This window comes from Nycticebus coucang, chromosome 3 (assembly GCF_027406575.1).
Source record: "Nycticebus coucang isolate mNycCou1 chromosome 3, mNycCou1.pri, whole genome shotgun sequence".
NCBI lineage: Eukaryota > Metazoa > Chordata > Mammalia > Primates > Lorisidae > Nycticebus > Nycticebus coucang.
In genome coordinates, this window is record NC_069782.1 from 3,287,873 (window position 1) to 3,311,060 (window position 23,188).

Sequence of the window (23,188 nt, forward strand, 5' to 3'; positions counted from 1 at the left end):
CTGGTGCTGAGTTTGGCCTTCCTGTTGGTGAACACTGGGCTCCTCAGGGCAGGTGGTCAGCTCCCTGGAACCTGTGGTCCCAGGAGGGATTAACCTCTGGGGAAGATGTCAGAGCGTGGTGGCACCAGCCCTTCAGGGCCTCATGGGCTGGGGAGAGACAGGCAAGGCTAAAACCGTGTTGGCACCCAGCCTTGGTGGAATGGGAAGAGAGTCCTGCATGAGGTCAGGAGGGGGGTGGGCAGGGCAGGGAGGCTGCAGGGGAGGGGGTCCTCAGCCTGGTGCTATTGGTGTGCGCCTGGAGACCAGGCCCTGAAGTGTTGAGCAGTCTCACAGGCAGGGATGAGGCACCAGCCCTTTTCCTGTTTCCAGGGGTCTCCCTGGAAGAGTCCGGCTCAGACCACCAGGTGTTCAGAATGGGACTGGATGATGACAGGGACTCCTTGCTGCAGTCTCTTTGTCCCTGGAGTACAGGAGACCCAGCAGGCTCAGTGGCCCGGCACACCCCTGGGACACCTCCCAAAAAGACCTTTGGAAGCCCAGGACTTTGGGATCCTCAGGGCTCCCCCAGGAGCTGGGTGTCCTGGTAAGGAAACCAGCAGGTGAAAAACCACAGCCTGCTCTGACATGGTCTTTTTTTTTTTAATTTTTATTTTTTATTAAATCATAACTTTGTACATTGATGCATTTATGGGGTTCAGTGTACTGCTTTGATATAAATGTGAAATGCTTACATTGAACTAAGTAAAACATCCATCACAATTATACTCATTTCTTTTTTTTTTTTTTTTTTTTGGCCAGGGCTGGGTTTGAACCCGCCACCTCTGGCATATGTTTTTCTTTCTTTTTTTTTTTTTGTATACTCATTTCTTAATAGTTTTGAAATGTACCATTACATCATGCACATTAGGCGAGGTCCCCCCAAATGCCCCCCCTCCTCCCATATCTTCCTCCCCTCCCCTCTCTCTCCTCTTCCCTTCTACTTTCTGGACTATTGTTATGTTTTGCCATTCATGTGAATGTGTAGGTGATTATATGTTGATTTCATAGTAGTATTGAGTACATTGGATACTTTTTTTTCCATTCTTGAGTATCTTGAGATACTTTTTTTCCCATTCTTTCCAGCTCCATCCAGGTAAACATAAAAGATGTGAAGTCTCCATCCTTTTTTATGGCTGCATAGTATTCCATGGTGTACATATACCACAATTTGTTAATCCATTCATGGGTTGATGGGCACTTGGGCTCTTTCCATGTCTTGGTTATTATGAATTAGGCTGCAGTAAACATTCTGATGCAATGTCTTTGTTGTAAAATAATTTTTTTTTAATTTATTTATTTATTTTTTTTGTAGAGACAGAGTCTCACTGTACCGCCCTTGGGTAGAGTGCCGTGGTGTCACACGGCTCACAGCAACCTCTAACTCTTGGGCTTACGCGATTCTCCTGCCTCAGCCTCCCGAGCAGCTGGGACTACAGGCGCCCGCCACAACACCCGGCTATTTTTTGGTTGCAGTTTGGCCAGGGCTGGGTTTGAACCCGCCACCCTCGGCATATGGGGCCGGCACCCTACTCACTGAGCCACAGGAGCCGCCCTGTTGTAAAATAATTTTTGATCATATGGGTATATACCTGGTAGAGGAATTGCAGGATCGAATGGTAGGTCTACTGACCTGGTCTTTGGAGAGGCCTGGAGAGTTTGGGTTGGTGTCCGAGGCCTCTGGCCTGGAGCGCATTTTCTTCCAGCAGCCAATTTCGCGAGGCTCGTGTGTGTCCCATCCTGGCAGGGCCGGCTGGTTCTTCTCCCCTGACTTCTTCCTCCCGCCCCCCAGGAGAGCACTGCGAGGTGAACGCCCGCTCTGGCCGCTGTGCCAACGGCGTGTGCAAGAATGGGGGCACCTGCGTGAACCTGCTCATCGGCGGCTTCCACTGCGTGTGCCCCCCCGGCGAGTACGAGCGGCCCTACTGTGAGGTCAGCACCAGGAGCTTCCCGCCGCAGTCCTTCGTCACCTTCCGGGGCCTGCGGCAGCGTTTCCACTTCACCCTGTCACTCGCGTAAGTCTCGTCCTCAGTGTCCCCGGGTGCTCGTGTGTCTCGCCCTCCAGGTGATGACGCGGGTGCCATCAGTGGTGGGCCTCCACTGGTGGGGCTCTGTGCACATCGAAAAGGCGGCGCCCTCATGCCAAAATGATCCTGAATTACGAGACAGTGGCAGCAGAGCTCTAAGGCCAGTGTGGCTCTCCTGAGAGCAGGCCCCCGGGACAGGGAGAGACCCTGCCTTTCTGGTCCTACTCTCCCGCCACCATGTGGGCACCTCTGATAGCCAGGTGGCCAGAGGTGAAGGGAAAAGGGGCCAGTGGCTCAGGAATCCAGCCTCCTCCGAGCGTGTGACCAAGAGCTGCCTGACCCGTGACCGCTTATCATCCAACCCGAGGATTCGGCTTATAGTGGGCTGTGCTTGTTTTATTTTTGCCTCTTTTTTCCTAAGAGAATTTAGATTTAATTAAATGCTTTGATTGTGCCCCAGAAAACCACAAAAGTTTATTCTTCAGGGACATTTAAACTGCACTTTTAGGCTCAAGGATGTCTCCTCATGGACATCCCAGGAGCTGCACACTCTGCAGATCCAAGAGGGCCTCCCCTCTCCTCAGCAGAGCTGTTTCCACCCACCACTGAGGCCCTCTCTGCAGAGGGGCCCAAGGCAGCAGCGGTGTCCCCTAGCTGCTCACTCGTCCTGCCTCCCACATCCAGCCCAGTCCTTGCCACCTAGGACTCTCACCACCGATGAGAGCAGCCACCCATGTCTCTCACCTGAGTGACACTTCGGTGACTGGGCTGGACTCATCTGGCCTCAGTCCAATTCTGGTCCGTCCCTGCCTGGTCTGCATGCTGGGGTAGACAGAGATTCCCAGCGGGCCTTGTGCCTGACCCCTTCTGACCCCTCGCACTTGCTGTACCTTGGACCTTGTGATGTGGCTGCCTTGACCCCTGCCGTTCTCTGCCCTGGACCTGCCTTTGGGCTCAGGACAGATTTTTTTTTTACCTGGAACATTTTCTCCTGGCCTCCCACTGCCCATCCACCTGACTCCACCTGTGTCCTTCAAGAAGCCCTCCCTCACCCCAGCCAGGGATGTTGCATCCCAGCGCCAGCTGGATGGTTTGCCGCTGCCTGTTGCCTGGTACATCCCAGACCCTGACATCCCCAGTTGCAGGCTCCAAGTCCTGTCTGCTCTGACGGCCCAGCAAAGGCTCAGGCATAGGCAGGAGTTTGACCTGTGTGTCTGGGTCATCCATGGGTTTTCCACATTGTGGCTCTGATCCCCCTCTAAAGTGCCACACTCCCTGATCCTAGTGCTGTTCCTGCCCAAGTTTCCAAAGCAAATCAACACCTGTGAGACCCACCTCCTGTTCTCCAGCTTCCGGCTCCCGGCCAGCTGTCATGTTGTCACCATGCATGGTCCAGATCTCCATCGGTGCCTCCACCACCCTGGCCTGAGGCTTCTTAGGATACCATCCTGAGATAAGGCTATGGCTCTACAGAGGGGAAAGGCTCTTGGGAGGGGACTGAGCTGCAAAAGGGGCTGTGCAGGGCATTCTGCTGGGGGCTGTACAGAGACGGCCCTGGATTTGTCCCCACCAGCCCCAGGTGAGGCCCCCTCTGAGGAACATATTCTGTTGGAGTTTCTGGTCCCAGCTGAACATCCCGAGCCTGCCCTGCCCACGGTGGGCAGCAGGGACAGCAGGGGCGCCTTGAGCAGGTTTCTGTGCCTGGCTGGCAGCTGAGGCACCAGAACCCTTCTCACAAGACCCTGTGAGCGGGCGCTGCCCTGTCCCTGTCTTACAGGTGGGGAAACAGAAGCACAGAGAGGTTGTGGAACTTGCCCAATCACAAGGCTAGTGCCGTGACCCCCTCCCCGCAACCCCACCCCCATTGCTCAGGGGCCATGTGAGCTGCTTAAGGCTTACTGTCCCATAGGGCAGGTGTTTCCCAGGGTGGGTCCATCCTGCTGAGTTTCACTTTCGAGACAGAGATTAATGAAATGCTGAGTGGCTCCCATTTGCTGAGCTCAGGTGCGTGCTGGGCCTGGTGTTTGTCACTTTACTTTTGACCTTGAGCACAGGGGCCCTTGCTGGGCACCTAGGAAGCAGGGTAAGTGGGAGACAGGGCCCGGCCCAGTTCTGTGGGCCCTCCTGGCTGTTGTTTGAGGTTTGAACCATTTGGACACCTGTTGTGTCCAGGGTTTGCCCATTTCATTTTGGCCCTTGACCGTGGCTCCGCCAGTTTCTGACCCTTTGACTCTGGGCAAGTGACTTTCTCTCTCTGTGCCTCACATCCTAGAAACGGGCTAATGAGGGTCCCTCCCCCCAGGGCATCCTGGGAGGGCTCCTGAGCAGCAGTGCCTGGCAGCTGGTGGTTGCTGTCCCGCCCCCCCTCCCCCCCCCGCCCCACTTTTGCAAAAGGATCAGTGTCATCTCACAGCACAATTGAGCGCTGGCCTGACACAGCCAGGCCCTGGGGCACTGCTCTCTGGACAGGCCTCAGAAATAAGGGCTCTACCTTGGGGTCCCAGAGAGTCTGTGTCCCATGTAGCTTGGTGTTTGCAGCAGAGGGCTTCTGTGGGTGTCTGCCCCCCAAATCAAACACATCGTGTCTTCCTTCTGCAAACCCGTTGTGACATGTGACAGGTGTGAGTTTGGCACGTGACTTGGGTACATATATAGTCCTTATCACCTGGTGTGGCCAGCAGCCTTCAGTCACGTGCATGGCAGTGACCTTTGGCAGTTTAATAAGCTACACGAGGGTTACCCATGGGAAGCTAGCCTAAGAGGGGTCTAGAAGTCCTGGAGCCAGAGGTTTGGACGTGTGTCTGGCACATATGCCAGAGCCCAGCAAGGGAAGTCTGCTGGCTCCACACACACAGAGAAAGTGAAAAATATGATTTTTAGTTTTTTTCATTGATATATAATAGTTGTATATATTTTATGATACTTATATACAAAGCGTAACAATCACATCAGGGAAGCAGTATAGCTGTGACCTCAAACACTTCTCATTTGTGTCGAGAACATGACACTTCTCTTCCCTGGTGTTAACTGTGATTTCCCTACTGTCCAGTGTTAGACCTTTTTCCCTCCACCCAGCCCTGTTTCTGGGCCCCTCGCCCCTCGGCCCTCCCTGGGCTCTGGTGCCCCCACTCAGCTCTGCCTGGTGTTTAGCTAAATGTCTGATGAGGTAACATCAGGCCACTTGCCTGTCCGATTAGTGTATAAGAGATTATCACACCCAACAGTGATTTGTGGATGACTTCCCTTCCCCAGGACAGGACGGGGGTCGAGAAATCAGGGCGCAAGGTAAATCAAGCGAGTGTTTTGTGGGGAGTGACTTTAAAAGCAAAATCATAAAAAGGCCTCCCAAATCTTCCAGAACTTTTGCACTTTGGGGGCTGTAGTGGCCTCTCGTGCCAGGAGCATGGCGCCTTGAGAGCCGGGTGGGGCATGGGCCGAGCTGCTTCTGTCCAGGTGGTTTCTTTGAGGCCTGTCTCCTCTTTCTGGTTTCTGTTTGCCAAGCGCCGGAGCTCCCAAGTGGGCTCTGGGCTCCGTTCCCAGCTACCTCTCGTGTCCCCCCAACATTCTTTGTTCTCCTTCATCCCCTGCGCCCCACCCACCCCAGCTCTGGTTTCTGTTTTCTGGCCCTTCCTCCTTCTGTGGGCGTGGTTCCCATCCTCCCTCAGCCTCCATCCTGTCTCTATTTCTCTGTCTCTGGATGAAGTACTCGCCAGGAGGCAACAACACAGGACAGCTTGTCACGACACCAAGCACCAGTTCCCACTTCGGTCCAAAGAAAAATGTACAAAAGTGAAACCTAACAAAGGTTAGGCACGGCCCACCTGCCTGTGTCTTGGGAAACCATCCTGGCCTTGAGTTGGCCCCTCTGCTCACTCCACGCCTAAGATGTCTAATTTGCTGTGCAGGTTTTTTATTTTTTTGAGACAGAGTCTCACTATGTCACCCTCAGTAGAGTGCCGTGGCATCACAGCTCACTGCAACCTCAGACTCTTGGGCTTAAGCGATTCTCTTGCCTCAGCCTCCCAAGTAGCTGGGACTATAGGTGCTTGCCACAATGCCCGGCTATTTTTGTGTTGCAGTTGTCGTTTTAGCTGGCCTGGCCGGGTTTGAACCCGCCAGCCTCTGTGCATGTGGCGGGCGCTGTAACCACTGTGCTACGGGCGCCCAACCAGGTATTTTTTCTTTAGTGTTTATCACCAGTTCCCAGCGGCTCTCTAAACAGAGAGGAGTCACGGTCCATATGGGAGCTACCAATTTCACATTTACTCAGCAAAAAGATGAGGGCAGGTGCTTGAGGCTGGTTCAGACTCTTGGTACAGGAAAATGGATAAACCAACCTTCAGTCGAAAAAAGGAATTTCTGCCACTTAACCTCTGATAGTGGAGACATCCCCTCCTCAGGGGCGAGTCCTGAGTGCACGGGGGGTGTGTGCCAAGTCCTCTGTGTCCAGGGGTGTCAAGGGATGTTGGGGTGGTTCAGTGGGTCAGTTAGAGGACCACGGGGGTGGGAGGATTTCTGAATGATATTCTCTCCGTGTGAGTGGTTCTTTACTCTTTGATTGTGTGAGTTCTGACGGTTCTGCTGGCTGTCGGGAGCCGTTCATTCATTCTTGCCCTCACCCCTTACTCACTCTCCACGTCATCAATCACGGATGCGGACCAGGCTGTTTCGGCTATGGGCTGCAGCAATAAATGAGAGTCCCTCATTTTTATAAACGTGTAAAAAAGGAGAATAATTTCAGAAATAAACTTAGTGATCTGATAGACCGATGGGGGCAGCTTGGATAAAATGAGTTACAGAAGACACACTTGGGCTGGCCCCTAAGAGCTCTGCAGAGCCCGCAGGGACGGCTGCTTCTGGCAGCATGGGCAGCAGGTGCAGAGGGCCTGGGTCTTAGGTGTGGCCCAGGACAGGCCCTGAGCTCCTTTGGCAGCATCCCTGTGTGGGAAGGTGCCACATCCCCTGTGCCCTGGCACATCCGGGGGAATCTCTTTCTAGCAGCAGAAGTGTTCAAACACATGGGTAAATGGCATGTTGGCCGGTGTCACACTTTTAGAACATTGTGCAAATAGAATGTCACATTCTCCAGCCCGGGGTGACCGGATTTCCCCCTGGATTCTGCTTTGCATCTTCTAGAAGAGAACATTGCTGTGGTCAAGTTTGATGGGAAGGAAGAGTGGCCGGGATGAAGGCCTTTCCAGAACCACAGCCTGTGTGCGTGCCCTCCCCCGGCGGGTTCTTGGGCAACCTTGGAGCCTCTGGTCTTCCCGTGTGACGCGCTTCTGCTTGGCCCCGCAGGTTTGCCACCCGAGAGAGGGACGCCCTGCTGCTCTACAATGGCCGCTTCAATGAGAAGCACGACTTCATCGCCCTGGAGATCGTGGAGGAACAGCTGCAGCTCACCTTCTCCGCAGGTGGGGCCTCCTGGGAGGTGGCGCGTTGCCAGTCACGAGCCTCTGCGTCCACGCCCCACACCCTTTATCCCTGATTCTGCCTTTAGGAACCAGCCTTTGGGAACAATCCAGAGTACCGAGATGTCCATTGCCATGTAACTGTTGTGTATAATGCTGAAGATGTGCAGGATATAGCTCGTATTTTTAAAAATGCAGGAATCATTAAATAAATCAGTGTGGCACATCTCTAGATTAAAAATACCGGAAAAGCCATTAAAGGTGTTATCCCAGTTGTTGGGAAAGAGTGTCTCTCCAGACTGCTAGTGAGGGTGTCTGTATTTTTCTGGCACCAGTGATTTTTAGGGGTGAATTATACCTGCTTCTCCTTTACCTCTCCAATCACCAGGTTGGCTCAGAGGTCCTTCTGGCCCTGGAGCCCTGGCCCTGCTGATTTGCATGTGTGACAGTAGAGGTTGGATCTTTGTCATTTGTATGGAGTAAAGAAATAAAGCACCCATGACGTCAGCCAACCCGTAGGTTCCCCAATGGGACCCTGTCACCCTGTGCCCATGAAGCCCCTTTCCCTGTCCTCCCAGCCCTGCTGTCTCGGCTGTTTCAGCCAGAACCCTAGAGTAGGGACTCACAGTCAGGCCTGCCCAGCCCCCCGGCCCCTGGAGCAAGAGCTCTAGGGCCATGTACACCGAGGCTAGCAGGTTCGACCCCAACCCGTGCCAGCTAAGACAACAATGACAGCTGCAACCAAAAAGTAGCCAGGCATTGTGGCGGGCACCTGCAGTCCCAGCTACTTGGGAGGCTGAGGCAAGAGAATCGCTTAAGCCCAGGAGTTTGCTGTGAGCTGCGATGCCACAGCACTCTATCCAGGGCGATCGCTTGAGACTGTCTCAAAAGAAAAAAAGTGGGGCAGCACTTACAATACGTAATTAGGTGACCAAACAGGCAAACAAAGTCCTGAATCCACTTTGACAATTTCGTCTGTGCTGAGGCATTGTGTAGGCAAAGGGAAAAGTCCTCTGAGACCGTGTCTGCGAGGCCCCACCCCACTCACAGACGGTCTGTCTTCTTTACACTTACTGATTCATGGTTTAAAAACATGAATGAGGATTATTTTTGTAATCAGAAAAGAAAGACAGATGGAGTACTAGGGGCCCCCATGGGTGACGTGGGGAGGGCAGGGAGGACGAAGCCGTGTCTCTGGACAACCCCCTGCCCAGGGGTCCCCAGCAGGCCCTCAGCCCCTGCTCTCTCTCGGTCTCCCTCCCGCCGTGCAGGTGAGACGACGACGACTGTGGCGCCGCAGGTCCCCGGGGGCGTGAGTGACGGGCGGTGGCACTCCGTGCAGGTGCAGTACTACAACAAGGTAGGATCCCGGCGGCCAGCAGCTTTTCTGAGCTCAGACATTTATGCTGGGAAATCTTTAAAAGTATGCTATTGGGAAAAGTGATTTCAGAGTCCTATGGTTGTGGAGGGTCCTTGTGGACACACCGCAGTCCCCCCCCGGGGGGGATATTCCCACAGTGGGGGGGGGCACAGAAAGGGCTTATTCTTCTGCAGGGCCTTGGCCGGGGCCATTACTGTTGGCTAAAATTCCAGGCCGTTCAGAGCCAAGATTGTCCGCTATACCTGGATGTAACTCGAGAGTCGGGACGTTCTCCAAGGAAATGCTGGGCGGGCGTGGGCGTTTCTTGTTTCGCTTTATTTTGCTATGTACTGGCTTGTGAGGAAACGCATTGTTGGGTTTTGGGTCACTGTGCTTTCCATGGCTGAGTCTACAAGCCACTTTTCTTCAAGGGCCCCTGAGCTCCTAAGGGTCTATGCTGCCCTCATCCCGGCCACTGAGCACCACCACAGCCCCTCTAGGCCCGAGCCTGGGCAGCAGACAGGGGTCTCTCCTCTGTGGGAATCCCACGTCCTACCCTGCAGGGAGGTCTCCCGCATTCCTGCCTTTCACACCCCATGGCATCCTCCCATGAGGCCTGAGGTTACTCCTCAGCCCTGCTGGGCATTGCGGGTTCTCTGCCTCCCAGGCTTGCCCCTCATGTCCCTCTGTCTCCGGGTGCCCTACACAGTGTCACCTGCACAGTGACTGTGACTTGGGTCCTGTATCCTGTCAGTGCCACCCCAGGGCAGGTGGAGCTTGAGGTTCCCTTGGGGGCTGAACCCTTGCTGGGGATTTCTGGGACAAGAGGGTTCCTGGGGCAGGGCCTGGGCTGCCTGGGAAGGATTTCCCACCTGGGGGGCAGGGGCTTGATGGAGGATGATGGCCAGGGGTAAAGGGAGGGGGCTCGAGGGCTGGGCAAGAGGAAGAGAGAGGTCAGCGAACTCAGCCTGCTTGCTGTGGTCAGCCCCTTCCCACGACTGGAGTCTTTTCATGATGTGACGCCTCCCCATGGCCATTTGGGCAGTGATTGGCCAGTGTGAGTCCACCTGCTCCTCCCCTGGCCGGCTCCTGAGGGCCCCACCCCCCTGTGCGTGCTTGCAGGCTCCAGGTCAGATCATGGCCTGGCTTTTCTTTCCCATGTCATCTTAATCCGTGTGGCACTTTTTCCCCACTTGCCATCCCATGGACCTCTCAATCCCACTGGGCTGCTCTGGAGAACGGCTTCCTGATTCTTTTGGTCCCGTCTTACCTTTTCTTTCCCAAATAACCTGCACTTCACATGGGCCGTTCCTGCCTCTTCCTGGTGTGCGAGTGACCAGATGGGGACTGGAAGTCCCCCAAGGGCAGGGCTGGTCCCATGCACCTCTGTCCCTACAGCGAGGGGCATAGTCCCTCTGACATCAGGGCTGGATCTGCTCCAGCGAGCAGCTTGGACAGGCTCGCTGCCTGGCTTCTCTGTTCCCACCATCCAGATGGCTGTCCTGTGTCCGGCAGGGCTGGCCAGGATGTGTGCCGGCAGCAGAGCTCTTAAGAGGCTGAGCCCTCCCCGGCCCAGAGTCCATGGTTTTCTGGCCCAAACACGTCCGGGTTGTTGCCAGCTGCTGCTCCCAGGGAAGGCAGCTGCCACGTTTCAAAACATCCTGCCCTGCCATGTGGCTCTGCCCAACGCTGAACCCTGGGCCCTTCCAGTTTTGCCTTGCAACCAGCTGGCACCGGACAACACTGTGTGATGCTCCCCAGTGTGTGTGCCCCACACGGGGCCCTGGGGACGGCGCCCCATTGTCAGGGGGAGCAGATACCAATGTGCAGTGCAGCTTCCTGCCTGCCTGTGTCTGAAACCCAAATCCCCTGAGAGCTTTGATGGTGGTGGGGCAGGTTGAGTCAGCACTGGTCCCCCCATCAGGGCACCTCCATGCTATGGAATCTTCTGCTCATGGCAGAGGCAACCGTGTGTTCACAGTTGAGGGACATAAAGCCAAGACGCTGGTGTAGACACTGCTGCCCGGCTGTCCCACCCTCCCCACCCTGGCTCTGACACGGGCCTGCCTACCACTGTGGCCTCTCAGATGGCTCACAGGGGGGAAGTCACCATTGCAGGACGCCACCTGGGGTGTCCTGGAGGAAGGGGGAGCTGAGGGTAACAAGACAGCCGGGGGCGCGTGGATTATGGCAATCCAGCGCTTCCGACTCCAGGGCTGGTGCTTTCAGCAGCTCAGGATTAGGCCTCCCTGGGAGGGAGCTCACCTGCACCCAGCTGTTTCTCTTGCCTGGGGTTATTTTATGGAGGAAGCCAACCAGTCTTCACTTACATTTTAGGCGTCTGTTGGAGGTTTAACTCAACCACACAATGGGAAATGTTAGCAGAGATTAGGCCCATCTGTCTGTGGGAAGGGTATGTTGTTTCTACGTGACTTTTGTCCCAGAGCTGGTGGCTCTTACATATCCAGGTGCAGAGATGTCCCTGGAGGCCAGGGCTGGGGCTGGGGCGGGATGCGTCAGGCTATGAGTAGCCCAAAGTTAGGGATGCTGCCATAAGAGTAAGGAGTGGAGCCGGCTCTGAAAATGGTCTGTGAGGGGCACAGGTCACTCTCCTCTCCGGCTCGGTCATCCTTGCCATCTTGGCCCCAAGCCCTGGCAGCCATAGGTGGTGACCTCAGGCCACCAGGGACGGTTTTGAGGAACAAGACAAGCTCAGGTGGGAGAGGCCCCTGGGAGGAGGTGTGGGGCCAGACAGTGCTTGAGAGGGCTCAGGGCAGGGGCCACGGGCAGTGGGCAACACAGCTCAGGGGGAGCCCCTCTGAGGACCCTGCCCCCCGACCTCTGCCTGCACAGAAGGTGCCCACCCCAGTGTGTCTGTCCATGACCGTGTTGTGCCCACTCCACCTTTTTTGGGGTTTCATGAGGATGTTTTTTGAATTGCTAAGAAAATATATTTGAAAAATTTAGCATATCCCAGTCTAGTGAGGCTAGGAGTTGGGGGTGCACAATTGTTCCACCCCACCCTTGGACTCCGGAACACCTGTGTCCCTGAGGCGTGGTCTGCTCCCGTGTCAGGTCCGTCTGTTGTCCCAGGTGCCATCTGGCCTTCTGCATGGAGTCCATATATGTCCTATGTGGGAATCTTTGGGGACCCTCCCTGATGGTTTATCAGTCGGGTCCTTGCAGGAAACAGATGGGCCTGTCACAGGATGCACTCAGGGGGCTTGTTTACAGAGGCTGGGTGGGTGTGAACGTCTGAGAGGGACAGCCCTGGACCCAGGGCCACAGCCCTGCCAGTGGGTAGTAGCATGGCAGCCTGGAGTCCTGGAGGAACAGGGGAAAGGGCCACCTGCAGCCCATGGAGAGTAGGTCATGGCTAGAGGCCATTTGAGAGTGCCATGCGTGTGGGTGATGGCGCTCCCTTCCAGCCCTCTAACCTCCTTGTGGGAAGCCAGCCAGAGGGCAGAGGGCAGCAAACTCCTCCCCAGCCGGGGAGTAGACAGAGTTTGGTCTATTTTTATTCTTGTGTGATGACATTTTAGATGAGCCTTTTTGAGCTTGTCCAGGAAGGCGTTTCAGAGGCAGACATGTGCTTGTGCCTACCGAGCTCCATCAGGCACTGAGGAAGCAGCAGAGCCCTCCTCCCCCCACTGCTCCCCTCACCTGTAAGTCCCCACCACTCGGGAGGCTGGGGCAGGAGGATCGCTCAAACTCAGGAGTTTGAGGTCGCTGTGAGCTACCATGATGCCACTGTACTCCAGTCTAGCCCAGGTGACAGAGCAGTGAGACTCTGCCTCAAGAAAATTAAAGAAAAAAAGAGAGAAGATAAAAATTACCAACATTCAGAATAAAACAGAATTCTATCAAATGTTTAAAGAGTCACACCAGTTCCTTACAGTTTCTTCCAGAAAACAGAAAACTTCCCAATTCATTTTCTGAAGTATTACCCTGATACCCAAACCAGACAAGATAGCCACAAAAAGAAGACCCACAGGCCCTGTCCCTCAGGAGCGCAGATGGGACTCGTGTCCACACAGCAGCCTGCGCCTGAGTGGCAGAGCAGCTTTCTTCATAAGGTCCCCACATTGGAAACAGCCCAGACAGCCATCAGTGGGTGGACGTCTTAGCACACCAGGGCTTGCCTGGACCGTGGCCACTATCAGCAGTCACAGGGACACACTGTCTGTGCTGAGAGCCCGGCTGAGTCCCCAGAGGTGGTACCGTACTGTGTGATTCCATGCGTGTCACTCTCTTAACACAACAAAATGGCAAAAAGCAGACTGGAGTAGTGGCTGTCAGGGTTGGGGGTGCAGGGCAGGTGGTGGTGGCTGTACTTCTTGTGGCAGGGGGTTTTCTGTCCATGTCTGGGCCCGATGCGATGCTGTCCGTGCAGGATGTTTGCCACTGGTGGAAACTGGATAAAGGAGGCCAGGCACGGTGGCTCACGCCTGTAATCCCAGCACTCTGGGAGGCTGAAGCGAGTGGATTTCCTGAGCTCAGGAGTTCAAGACCAGCCTGAGCAAGAGTGAGACCCCATCTCTACTAAAATTAGAAAAACTAGTGGGGCACGATGGCAGGAAGGCTGAGGCAGGAGGATTGCTTGAACCCAAAAGTTTGAGGTTGCAGTGAGCTGTGACGCCACGGCCCTCTACCCAGGACAACAAAACGCGACTCTGCCTCAATAAAACACCCCAAAGCTGGATAAAGGGTACGTGGCATTTCTCTGTATTATTTTTACACTTGCGTGTTGATCTGAAATTGCCTCAAAATAAGTTTAGAGGAACATTTAAAGATTTGTAAATATATAACTGTGGCGTATGTATGTTTTTCTGAAAGATAACCCTATCCTACACCTTCTAAAAACACAAACCTGTGAGCAGGCCAGACAACTTTTTCGAGGTCATAAACCACCCCCAAACATCAGGTCTTTCTTTTATTTTCCCCTATTTTGGGGTAGGGGGGTAGGGTTGAGACAGAGTGTCACTCTGTTGCCCAGGCTAGAGAGCCCTGGCATCAGCCTTGCGCTCAGCAACCTCCAACTCCTGGGCTCAAGCCATCCTTCTGCCTCAGCGTCCTGAGTAGCTGGGACTACAGGCGCCTGACACACAACCGGCTGATTTTTCTACTTTTAGTAGAGACAGAGTCTTTCTTGCTCTTGCTCAGGCTGGTCTCAAACTCCTGAGATCAAGGGATCCACCCTCTTTGGCCTCCCAGAGTGTTAGGATTATAGGATAAGCCACCTTGCCCAGCCAAAACATCTGCTATTTATCACTCCTCACGATGCTGTGGCTCGCCTAGTGGTTCTTGTCTGTGTGATCAGCCAGGCCTGGTGGGAATGGCCTCACCCTCATTCCTCAGGCTTTTCAGCTGTGGCCTTCCATCTTGCGGCTGGCTAGTCCGGGCTGTTCACCTGGTCAGGAGTGTTTCCAGCAGCCCGAAGGGGTGCGCCCAGTGCATGGTGCTTTCTAAGCCTTTTCTTGTGTCCTTGAGTCCTGATGTCTCGTTGGCCGAGTCTTACCACCAAGCCTCTAGAGCAGAGAAAGTGACCCTGGACAGCAGGAGTATTCATAAGGCAGACCTAGACAGGGGCATCGTCTTGGCCCCTTTCTGCAAACGACATGCCACACAGTGGATCCTGTGGGAAGAAGGATGGGAAGTGAGGAGGGCTTTCTGCCCACTTTATGCCCTTCTGCGACTTCTTATGCGCATGCATATTAAAAAACCCAAAACAGAACATAGCAGGAGTCATCTGGGTCACAGGATTATGAACTATTTTGAGTTTTTCCTTTTAAATTTTCTGTTCAAAAAGATCAGTTCGTTTAAAGAATGTACAAGATAAGGAAGTTAAACTTTTATGAAGTGAATTAAGCCCCGCAGAGCACAGAATGCCTTATGTAAGGGAGACGGCCACGCGGCTCTTTGCCTAAGCTGGGGTCTTGTTACCTCCGCTTCCCACACTGACGGTGAAGTGCAGGCTGCTCCATCTTGACATGTGGGGACTGGGCTACACAGGTGTTCAGCGACAGGTCGGGCCCCAGCATGTGGTGGAATCCTGGGTTCCCTGAGCCGTGTTTCCTGCCTACATGGCCCCTTTCTCACGTGGCCCATGCAGTGTTCCCTGAATGTCCCACACCTCCTGCCTGGGTGACACCGCCACGCTCTCCCAGGAGAGATGTCTGTGGCCACTGCCTTCGCCCTGCACCCCAGGCTGGGCATGTTACAGGCCTACTTGAGACCCAGTGAGGCCCATAATAAAAGCCACTGGAGGACTCGGGGAGAGAGATGGATCCAAATGGAGGTAACAGCATCCTGAATGCAGGGCCTGCGGCCGGCGGGGGACACCTGGCCTGCTGGTGGGAGATCAGCAGGAAGATGAGCTGCCAGTTTCCCTTCCCAAACATGCCCCGTCAGATGGCAGAAGAGCTGCCTGCTATGGAAATGTGATGTTCTGGGAAGAGCACAGCCAGAGAGGTCCCATGGCTGTCATGCACTCTCCCCCACCCCAACCCCCTGTCTTCTCTGCCTTTTCTGGCCACTTACATGCTTTCTCCCACCAATCCAGCACCCCCATTTCCACCCTCATTACACACATTCTGAGCAGAGCACCCTTAGTGGCCCACAGTGAGGAGGGTGACAGGAGGCAGGAGGAGACCCAGGTGCCTGTATCTCAGCCCAGACCCTGGGCAGAGGGGCCTGATAGGGCCCAGCAGGAGCAGGCCAGAGCTGGTTGTGAGCATGTGTGCGAGCGTGTGTGAGAATGCATGTGTGCAGAGTGTGAGTGTGTCTTGGTGAGTGTATGAGCAAGCGAGTGAGCGGGAGCATCTCCTGAAGGTGAGTGTGCACATGCCAGTGTCTGCACAAGTGAATGTGAGTTATCCAGCATCCAGTGACAGTTGGATTTGTATGTCCCACCTCCCGGGGGGGGTTGCGGGCTTGTGAATGCTAAGGGGCCACAGTTTGTCCCAAACTACTTTTTGTCCACAAGATCCTCCAGAGAAGGAGCATGCTGCCACCACTTTCCAGGAAGGAAGGGGCTATGTGTCATGTAAGGACCCCGGCCCATAATTGTGAGTCTTTCACTTGTCACTGGAGATGAAATCCCTCTCTGAGCAAATCTGTCTAAATTCCCCTAATGCCAAGGGGAGAGGCCCGCCAGGCTACAGAGGGACCCGATCCTGAAGGCCCAGCCTGCAGGGGCAGCTCTGGGCCTCCCCAGGCCCAGGGGCTTTTGTCTGGTCAGAGGTCCACCTCAGTGGGAGCTGGCACTGTGCCCTGTTGGACCATTTCCAGAACGAAGTTCCTGGCTGCAGAACAGCCCTTTAGTAGGGCTTACTCTGTCCATTGCCAAGGACAGACCATGCTGAGGGAACACCTGCCTCTGGCCATGATTTTTGCACTTCTGAAGGTATCCTACACCCTTCAGGAAAGCTCAGAGCTCTTCACTTTGTCTTTGGCCAGAATTATCAGTGAGACTTGAGTTAGGCCCCCTGCCTGAGAAATAGAAGGCTTTGGTGTCATTTATTTTTAAAGACAGGGTCTCAATCTGTCAACTCAGGCTGGAGTGCACTAGTGCAATCATAGCTCTCCGCAGCCTTTAACTCCCGGGCTCAAGCCATCCTCCTGGCTCAGCCTCCCAACTAGCTGAGATTGCAGGTGCCTGCCAACCACAACTGGTTAAGTTTTTAATTTTTTTTTTTTGTAGAGATGGGTCTTACTATGTGGCCGAGGCTTGTGTCAAACATCAAACTCGTGGCCTCCCACAGCACTGGAATTACAGGTGTGAACCACCTTGTCCAGCTCTGATGTGTTGTGTTTTTTTAAATGGAAACTCTAGTAATTGGTTGGTTCTGACCCTTGTTGAAAATCTTTTCTTTTCTGAAAAGGTTCCCACGATATTGTCTGTTAGCGCAGTCCATTATTTTCTCAGGTGAGCAGATAGCTGGAGGAAGTGCGCTGATGACAAAGCTTGGGACCCGCAGGTGGCCCTGTGTCTCAGGCCCCGGAGGATGGATTCCGTGGAGGGATGAGCTGCTTAACTGCTCCGTGTGTCTTTAAAAATGTAAAAAGAAATTCTATTATTTTAATATGGGAGATACTAAGATGGCAAAAATTTGGGGAGGATACCAATTTGCACATTCTTTTTCTTTTTTTCTCATATTTTTGAGTAGTAACAACAGTGGTACAGCAGACTGTGGGCGTGGGGCTGGCACTCCGCGTAGAGAAATCACCTCAGCCCGAGAGGAAGGCGCTAGTGTCACTCCCTACTTCATAGACCAGGCCCAATGTGCAGGAAGTCACGCGACCCTCCTGAGTGGGGTTGGGGTGTGAACCCCCAGCACCGGGAAGTGATGCTCAAGGACACTGCCAACACTACCGTCCCGTGAGCCCTGCAGACCTTCAGCATCACAGCCAGACCCGAGTGGGTAAGGAGGATAATAGATTCCAGGCAAGGTTCCAGATCCGTCCTTCCACTTGGCTCCTGAGCAGCCCTGGAGGTGACGGTTGTGTGCTTGCCCCCTCTCCAGAAGAGTCTGCCTGGGCTCTGAGCAGCGTGTCCCCTGCCCCAGGTCACAGAGGAACTTGGGGTTATCCTATCACTTGGGATGATGAGGAGCTGCCTGCCCACCTGGTAGCCTGGAGTGGCCCAGTTGGGCTTCAGTGCCACAGTTTAGGGTGCATGGCCCTAAGGGGGTCCCCCTGCCCTGTCCTTCCCAAGATGTGGGTTTCCAATGTCTTAACAGAAAACCTCAAGAATGGTCTGGGTTTTTTTTGTTGTTGTTTTGTTTTTTGGTGGTTAATGTAAATGTCAAGGGAAGTAAATATTTTATAACTGCTGCTGATCTCGTTGACTGAAAAAGGCCAAGTGACCTGGCTGGTGCCCCTGTGCAGGCCCCAGCGCTGACTGCAGACGCAGGTGAGGGTCCTGGGAGTCCTGGGGCGCTCCCTGCACTGAGCAGCCTGGTTCTCACTGAGCTGATCATTTTTCCTTTTGGAGAAGCTGCATCCTGTGCTGAGTTCCGACACTGGCCGGTTTTGGGCTGCCTTGGGAAGCTGGCCAAGCTGGCCCAGCTCTGCAATTCCTCAAACATCTTCCTTTGGCAGAAGTTGGGTATAGGTGAACCCGACACAGGTGGGATCTCTTCATCACGCCCGGCAGGCCGACCCTGTCCTGGCCTTGGGGATTCCCTGGGGAGCAGAGCTGGGACCTGTGCACTGCTCTGTGCTCTGTGTGGGTCTGAGCGAGGAGACAAGACCGGCCAGGCAGTGAAGTGCCTTGGGAACACTAAGAAGTGGTGGCTTGGCTGGCTGGGCCTGAGGTTTGTCACAGTTTCAGGACACCTCTGCATGTCCCTTAACTGTCTCTCCACTGTCCTTCTCTGTCCCTGTCTTGTGTGGTATTGGGGTGAGCCCTCCATACCTGGCGAGGATGCAGACTCATCAGTAACTCACCATCACAGTGTCCAAAGCTCCCGCGTGGAGTTTGGGTCCTATTACCTGCCTAGGAGTGTGGGGCGCCACCCAAGCCCCCTTGGGCCCCTGGAGAGGTGGCACCTTGGTCTGATGTCTGAGTTTTGCAGTCCCGTTGTAGCCTGGCTTGTATTCTCAGAGTTTACGTGCATCTGGGTATTTTCCATGTGGCCCTGCCTGCAGCTTTCCCAGATAGCTTCAAGAACTGCCCCAACTGCCCACCTCTGCCAGAGCTGGCAGGGGGTCTTGCCCGAATTTCCTGGGGCACTTGTCGGCCTGTCAGCCTTGAGCCTCGCTGTGTCTGAGACATGATAGCACAGTAACTGTCGATCCTGCACTTTGACCTTTACAAACATTCCTAAGGTCTAGCCACCTGTGAATTCTTTGATATGAGCTCCGGTTGATCACTTGTGACACAGAGCGTGAATCCCTTCGTTTCCTGAGAGGTGGCCCTCCCCATGTCTGGTTTTGCGGACACCCCCACACCGCCTTCCCCTGCACTGAAATCCTACCCGCACCAGCCTGCCACCATGGGACCGCCTGGAGCAGGTTGAAAGGCTGGAGAAACGTGAGCACGTCTTGGGGACCCAGTGCTTTTGTGCACATACAAAGATGCCCCCGAGCCATTCAGGGCAGCTAAGTGAGCTTGGGGAGAGGGGCAGTGACACATGGGAAAGAAAATACCTTCAGGGAGAATGAAAAGGGGCCGGGCCCCAGTGACCACTCCTGCCTCGGGAACTGGATCTGCTCAGCTTAGCGAGGCGTGGCCCCCTCGGCCTGGCCCACGTGCTCGGTGGCGTTGCGGGCTTCTACTCAAGTGGCAGCAGGCGTGAGTGTAGTAGTCTGTCCTCAGGACTGCACATGGTGGGGAGGAGGGACGGCACCTGCTAGCTGCCACCCGCCTGTGTGTCCATACTTTGCTCAGAGTATGTGGGCCTGTGGCTCAGTGCCTTTCCTGCAGGGGTCAGGGGGTCCTTTGGGCCTGGCCGGCTGCCTCATGAGGCACAGCCAAGCCCCAGGGACAGATGGCAGGAGCCCCGCACATGCTGTGCCTGGCACCCTTCTAACATGAGCACTGGAGAAAGACGGGTATTGCCATGTTGGCCTCTTCATGCCCACACTGTCTTTTTCTTTTGTGTATGTGGCAACTTTAAAAATCCATCTTAAATGCCTGTGATCCTAGCACTCCAGGAGGCTGAAGTGGGAGGATCCCTTGAGGCCAGAAGTTCAAGACCAGCTTGAGCAAGAGGGAGACCCTGTCTCTACTAAAAATAGAAAAATGACCCTGGCATGGTGGCAGCATCTGTAGTCCCAGCTACTCGGGAGGCTGAGGCAGGATGATCACTTGAGCCCAGGACTTGGAGGTTGCTGTGAGCTATAATGGCATCACTCTAGTCTAGCCTGGGTGACAGAGTGAGACTCTATTCTTCAAAAATAAAAAATCCATATTAAAAACTTTAAGAAACAGCTTGCCGGGTCTCACTCTTTATCTCCCCTAGTACCATTTCATCAGCCGCAGACCAGCCAAGCCACAGAGCACTTCCTCTGACCAGCTCTGAGCCTGCACATGGGGCTCTGGATTGCTTTCTCTTTAAAAGTCGAGGCGGTGTGGCGGCTTACACTGTAACCCCAGCATTTGGGACCAGGAGTTTGGGACCAGCCTAGGCAACATAGCAAGACCCTATCTCTACAAAGGGAAAAAAACTTCAATTGGGCGATAGCTGCTGCAGCTGCCTGGTTTCTGTCTGCCAGCTTCCCATCCTCCATGCCTGCCTTCCAGCTGAGACTGGCTGTGTCTCCTTTTGACAAGCAGATGACCCGGCTTAAATGAAACGTGCCTGCTGGCATCTCAGGGTCACGGCCTCATCCTGATTCAGGCTGCCTGTGTCATTCATCCAGACACCTCTTGACCCCTTGTGGAGAACCCTCGCCTCCGTTACTGATTTGATCATTCACTGCTGCCTTGGCAGGGAGGCTAAATAATGTATCTTATCTACATTTTAGATAAAATGTTTTATAGATAAAAATGAGAGAGGATCTTCCCGAAGGTTACCCGGGTACTGAGGGCGAGGAGGCCAGTGAATGGAGGACACCCACTCAGGAAGCTTTTTGTTCTTATTGAGATGAGAGTCACACAACATGAAATCAAGTTTTAGAGTGACACTTAGAGTGGCAGTGTATTCACAGTGTCGTGGCCACTCACTGTACCTGGATCTACACTATGTCATCACCTCAACAGGAAACCCCACACCCACTCGCAGTCACCACCTGTCCCCACCCTGGCCACCGCTGGTGTGCTCTGCCTCTGGATCGGCCTCTTCTGGACATTTCATATGATGCGTCCTCAGCTCTCCATCTCGGGGTGTTTGGCTCTTTGGCCAAAAGAGCCATTGGTTTTGTCCGAATGCCCAGTGGGAACCGAGCTATGTGCACCGGGAAATGTCTCAGAGCCGCCCTGAAAGTCCCATGTGCTACTCTGAGTCACAGATGCCGTTAGTAAGGGAGGCTCCGAAAACAACCGTGGATTAGATTAGGTTTCTTTGTCTTCTGCCTCCAGTTTTCGTTCTCAAACCTCGTGGCTCTGAGCGTTGATTATGAACAGTGGTTCACAGCTGAGGTGGTGTAAACAGTAGCTCAGTCTCACTAGAGCTTCCCGCGTGTAAGTGCTGTTTACGACCTTTCTCCAGAACCTCACACCATCTCCAAAAATGTAAATTACAAGCTGTAGAGATAATAGGAGGCTCGCACAGCTCAGGGAGGCTCCCCTCTCCCAGGGCTGCACCAGCACTGAGCATCTCTTAATAGGCACTTCCACATGTTTCCTGAAACGGCAGCTGTTGCAGATGGAGGAAGCCGCTCATTCTGTACGTGCTCTTATACCTGCTGTTCAACCAAAAGTGAAATCGTCAGGTGAATGGCTCAATGGAGCCCAGGTGGCATGGTAGGGCCTCCCTTGGATTGTACCTGAGAAGCATTTGTAGGACATCCGTGCACCTATGTTGACATAACTCTCCAAGTCCCTATCGTGCAGAGGGTGGGTACTCTACTACCAAATCTTTGTCTTGTGCTCAAAGAACCTGAGGTACAGTGATATGTCCTATTACTGCTTGGACAAGGCGGAGTGGAAGGCTCAGCTGTAGTGGCTGCGTACAGCTGTGCAGGTGTGCACTGCACAACTCACAAGGATGTAATCTGACTGTGTCACACAACTTGGCCATCTGGTGAACTCCTGGTATCAAAAGGTCTACGTCCTGCCTTTCTTGATCTAATGAAATACTTTGTTTCTGTTGAACACCGAGGATTACTTTTTGAAGGATCTGTGTCGTGTCCCGCTTTCCTATTAAACAGCATTAATTTAATCCTGTTTTTATAGCAACCAATTTCCACATTATTATAAAGAAGCATAAGATTGTATCATGTTAAACTCAGATTGACCCCAAAACTCTCAAGTGGGGCCTTGAGCCCATTCTTAGTGACGCTGCTGGGACTGGGAGAAAAGGTGCCCTTGGAGGGAGGAGGGAGGAACCGTGTGCCCAATGAGGCCCATCCCTCGAGTTCTGGTTCAGACCAGCGGAGAGAAGCCCAGGAGTTGGAGGTTGCTGTGAGCTGTGTGATGCCCTGGCACTCTACCCAGGGCGATAGAGTGAGACTCTGTCTCTACAAAAAGAAAAGAAAGACCAGCGGAGAGGCAGCTCTCACCATTCAGGTTGTGCAGATGAAGAGGGAAGTTCAGTTGCCAGGCCTAGCAGGAGCCAGCCTTCCCTCACATGGTGTTTCTGGAACTTTGAGACCCCCACTCCCAGTTATGGGATTGGCGTGAGTGACACAGAGTCACACCAATGTCCCCGTGGGAAGGACATTGGCTTTCTGGATAGATGTGCTCAGGGTCCTGGGAGGCGCCAGCCGGGAGCTGAGACCCCTGACGGTGCCCGCAACGAGTAGGCCCATCCCTGGACAGCAAACCACAGCCTGTTGAGGAAGGGAAGGGCTTCACTGATCCCAGAGGGAACTTGGTATCCGGCCTTGGGACAAGCTTCTGACCGGGACAGGGACCACCACGCTTTATGGGGGAAGGTATGGGCCATCCACAGGCTGGTGTCCACAGGCTAGAGACACGTGGTGGGTTAGGCAGGAGCAGCCACAGGAACAGGGAATGAGGGTCCTTCTGAACACCGCAGCTGCCAGGCCTCAATGGGCACATGGCACAGGAGCTCCTCCCTTCCCCTGGGAGCACCTTTTCTCCCAGGTGTTGGTGCGTTAACAGTCTCACAAACTGAGTGGCTTAACCCTGTGTTCCCCAACCCTGGGCCATAGACCAGTACTGGTCAGTGGCCTGTTAGGAACTAGGCCACATGGTGGGAGGGGAGCGCAATGTGCCTCCACTGTCACGTGGTATTAGTTTCCGTGCCGTTGTACCTGTCTTCCTAAGGACGCCAGTCATCTTGGGTCAGGGCCCACCTTGTCCAATACGATTTCATCTTAATTATATCTGCAAGGCTCCTTTTCCAAATAAGGTCACATTCCCAGGTTCTGGGAAGGACATGAATTTGTGGGGGCACCATGCAGCCCAGCACAGCTGGCGGGGAACTCATTTGAAACAAGGCCTCAGGCTCTTGGCCCCGTATCCACAAACTGGCTTCTGGCGTGCAGGGTCTCTCTCCCTGCCAAGGGCGGGCCGGGGGGAAAACGCTGACACGTCTTATGCTTTCTCTTCCGACAGCCCAACATTGGCCGCCTGGGCCTGCCCCACGGACCATCTGGGGAGAAGGTGGCTGTGGTGACAGTGGATGACTGTGACACAGCCATGGCTGTGCGCTTTGGAAGCTATGTCGGGAACTACAGCTGTGCTGCCCAGGGCACTCAGAGCGGCTCCAAGAAGTGAGCAC

At 54.1% G+C, this 23,188-nt stretch overlaps 1 protein-coding gene across 6 annotated transcripts in view; it reads left to right on the plus strand.

The window, feature by feature from the left end:
* The window catches only part of CELSR1 (cadherin EGF LAG seven-pass G-type receptor 1), a 146,563-nt gene that overhangs the window by 74,069 nt on the left and 49,306 nt on the right, over nt 1–23,188 (plus strand). For all 6 annotated transcript variants that reach the window (XM_053584866.1, XM_053584867.1, XM_053584870.1 and 3 more), the window contains exons 3-6: nt 1,829–2,051; nt 7,362–7,477; nt 8,746–8,834; nt 23,023–23,180. In XM_053584866.1, coding sequence (XP_053440841.1) covers nt 1,829–2,051; nt 7,362–7,477; nt 8,746–8,834; nt 23,023–23,180 — 586 coding nt within the window. The remainder of the gene's footprint in view (nt 1–1,828; nt 2,052–7,361; nt 7,478–8,745; nt 8,835–23,022; nt 23,181–23,188) is intronic.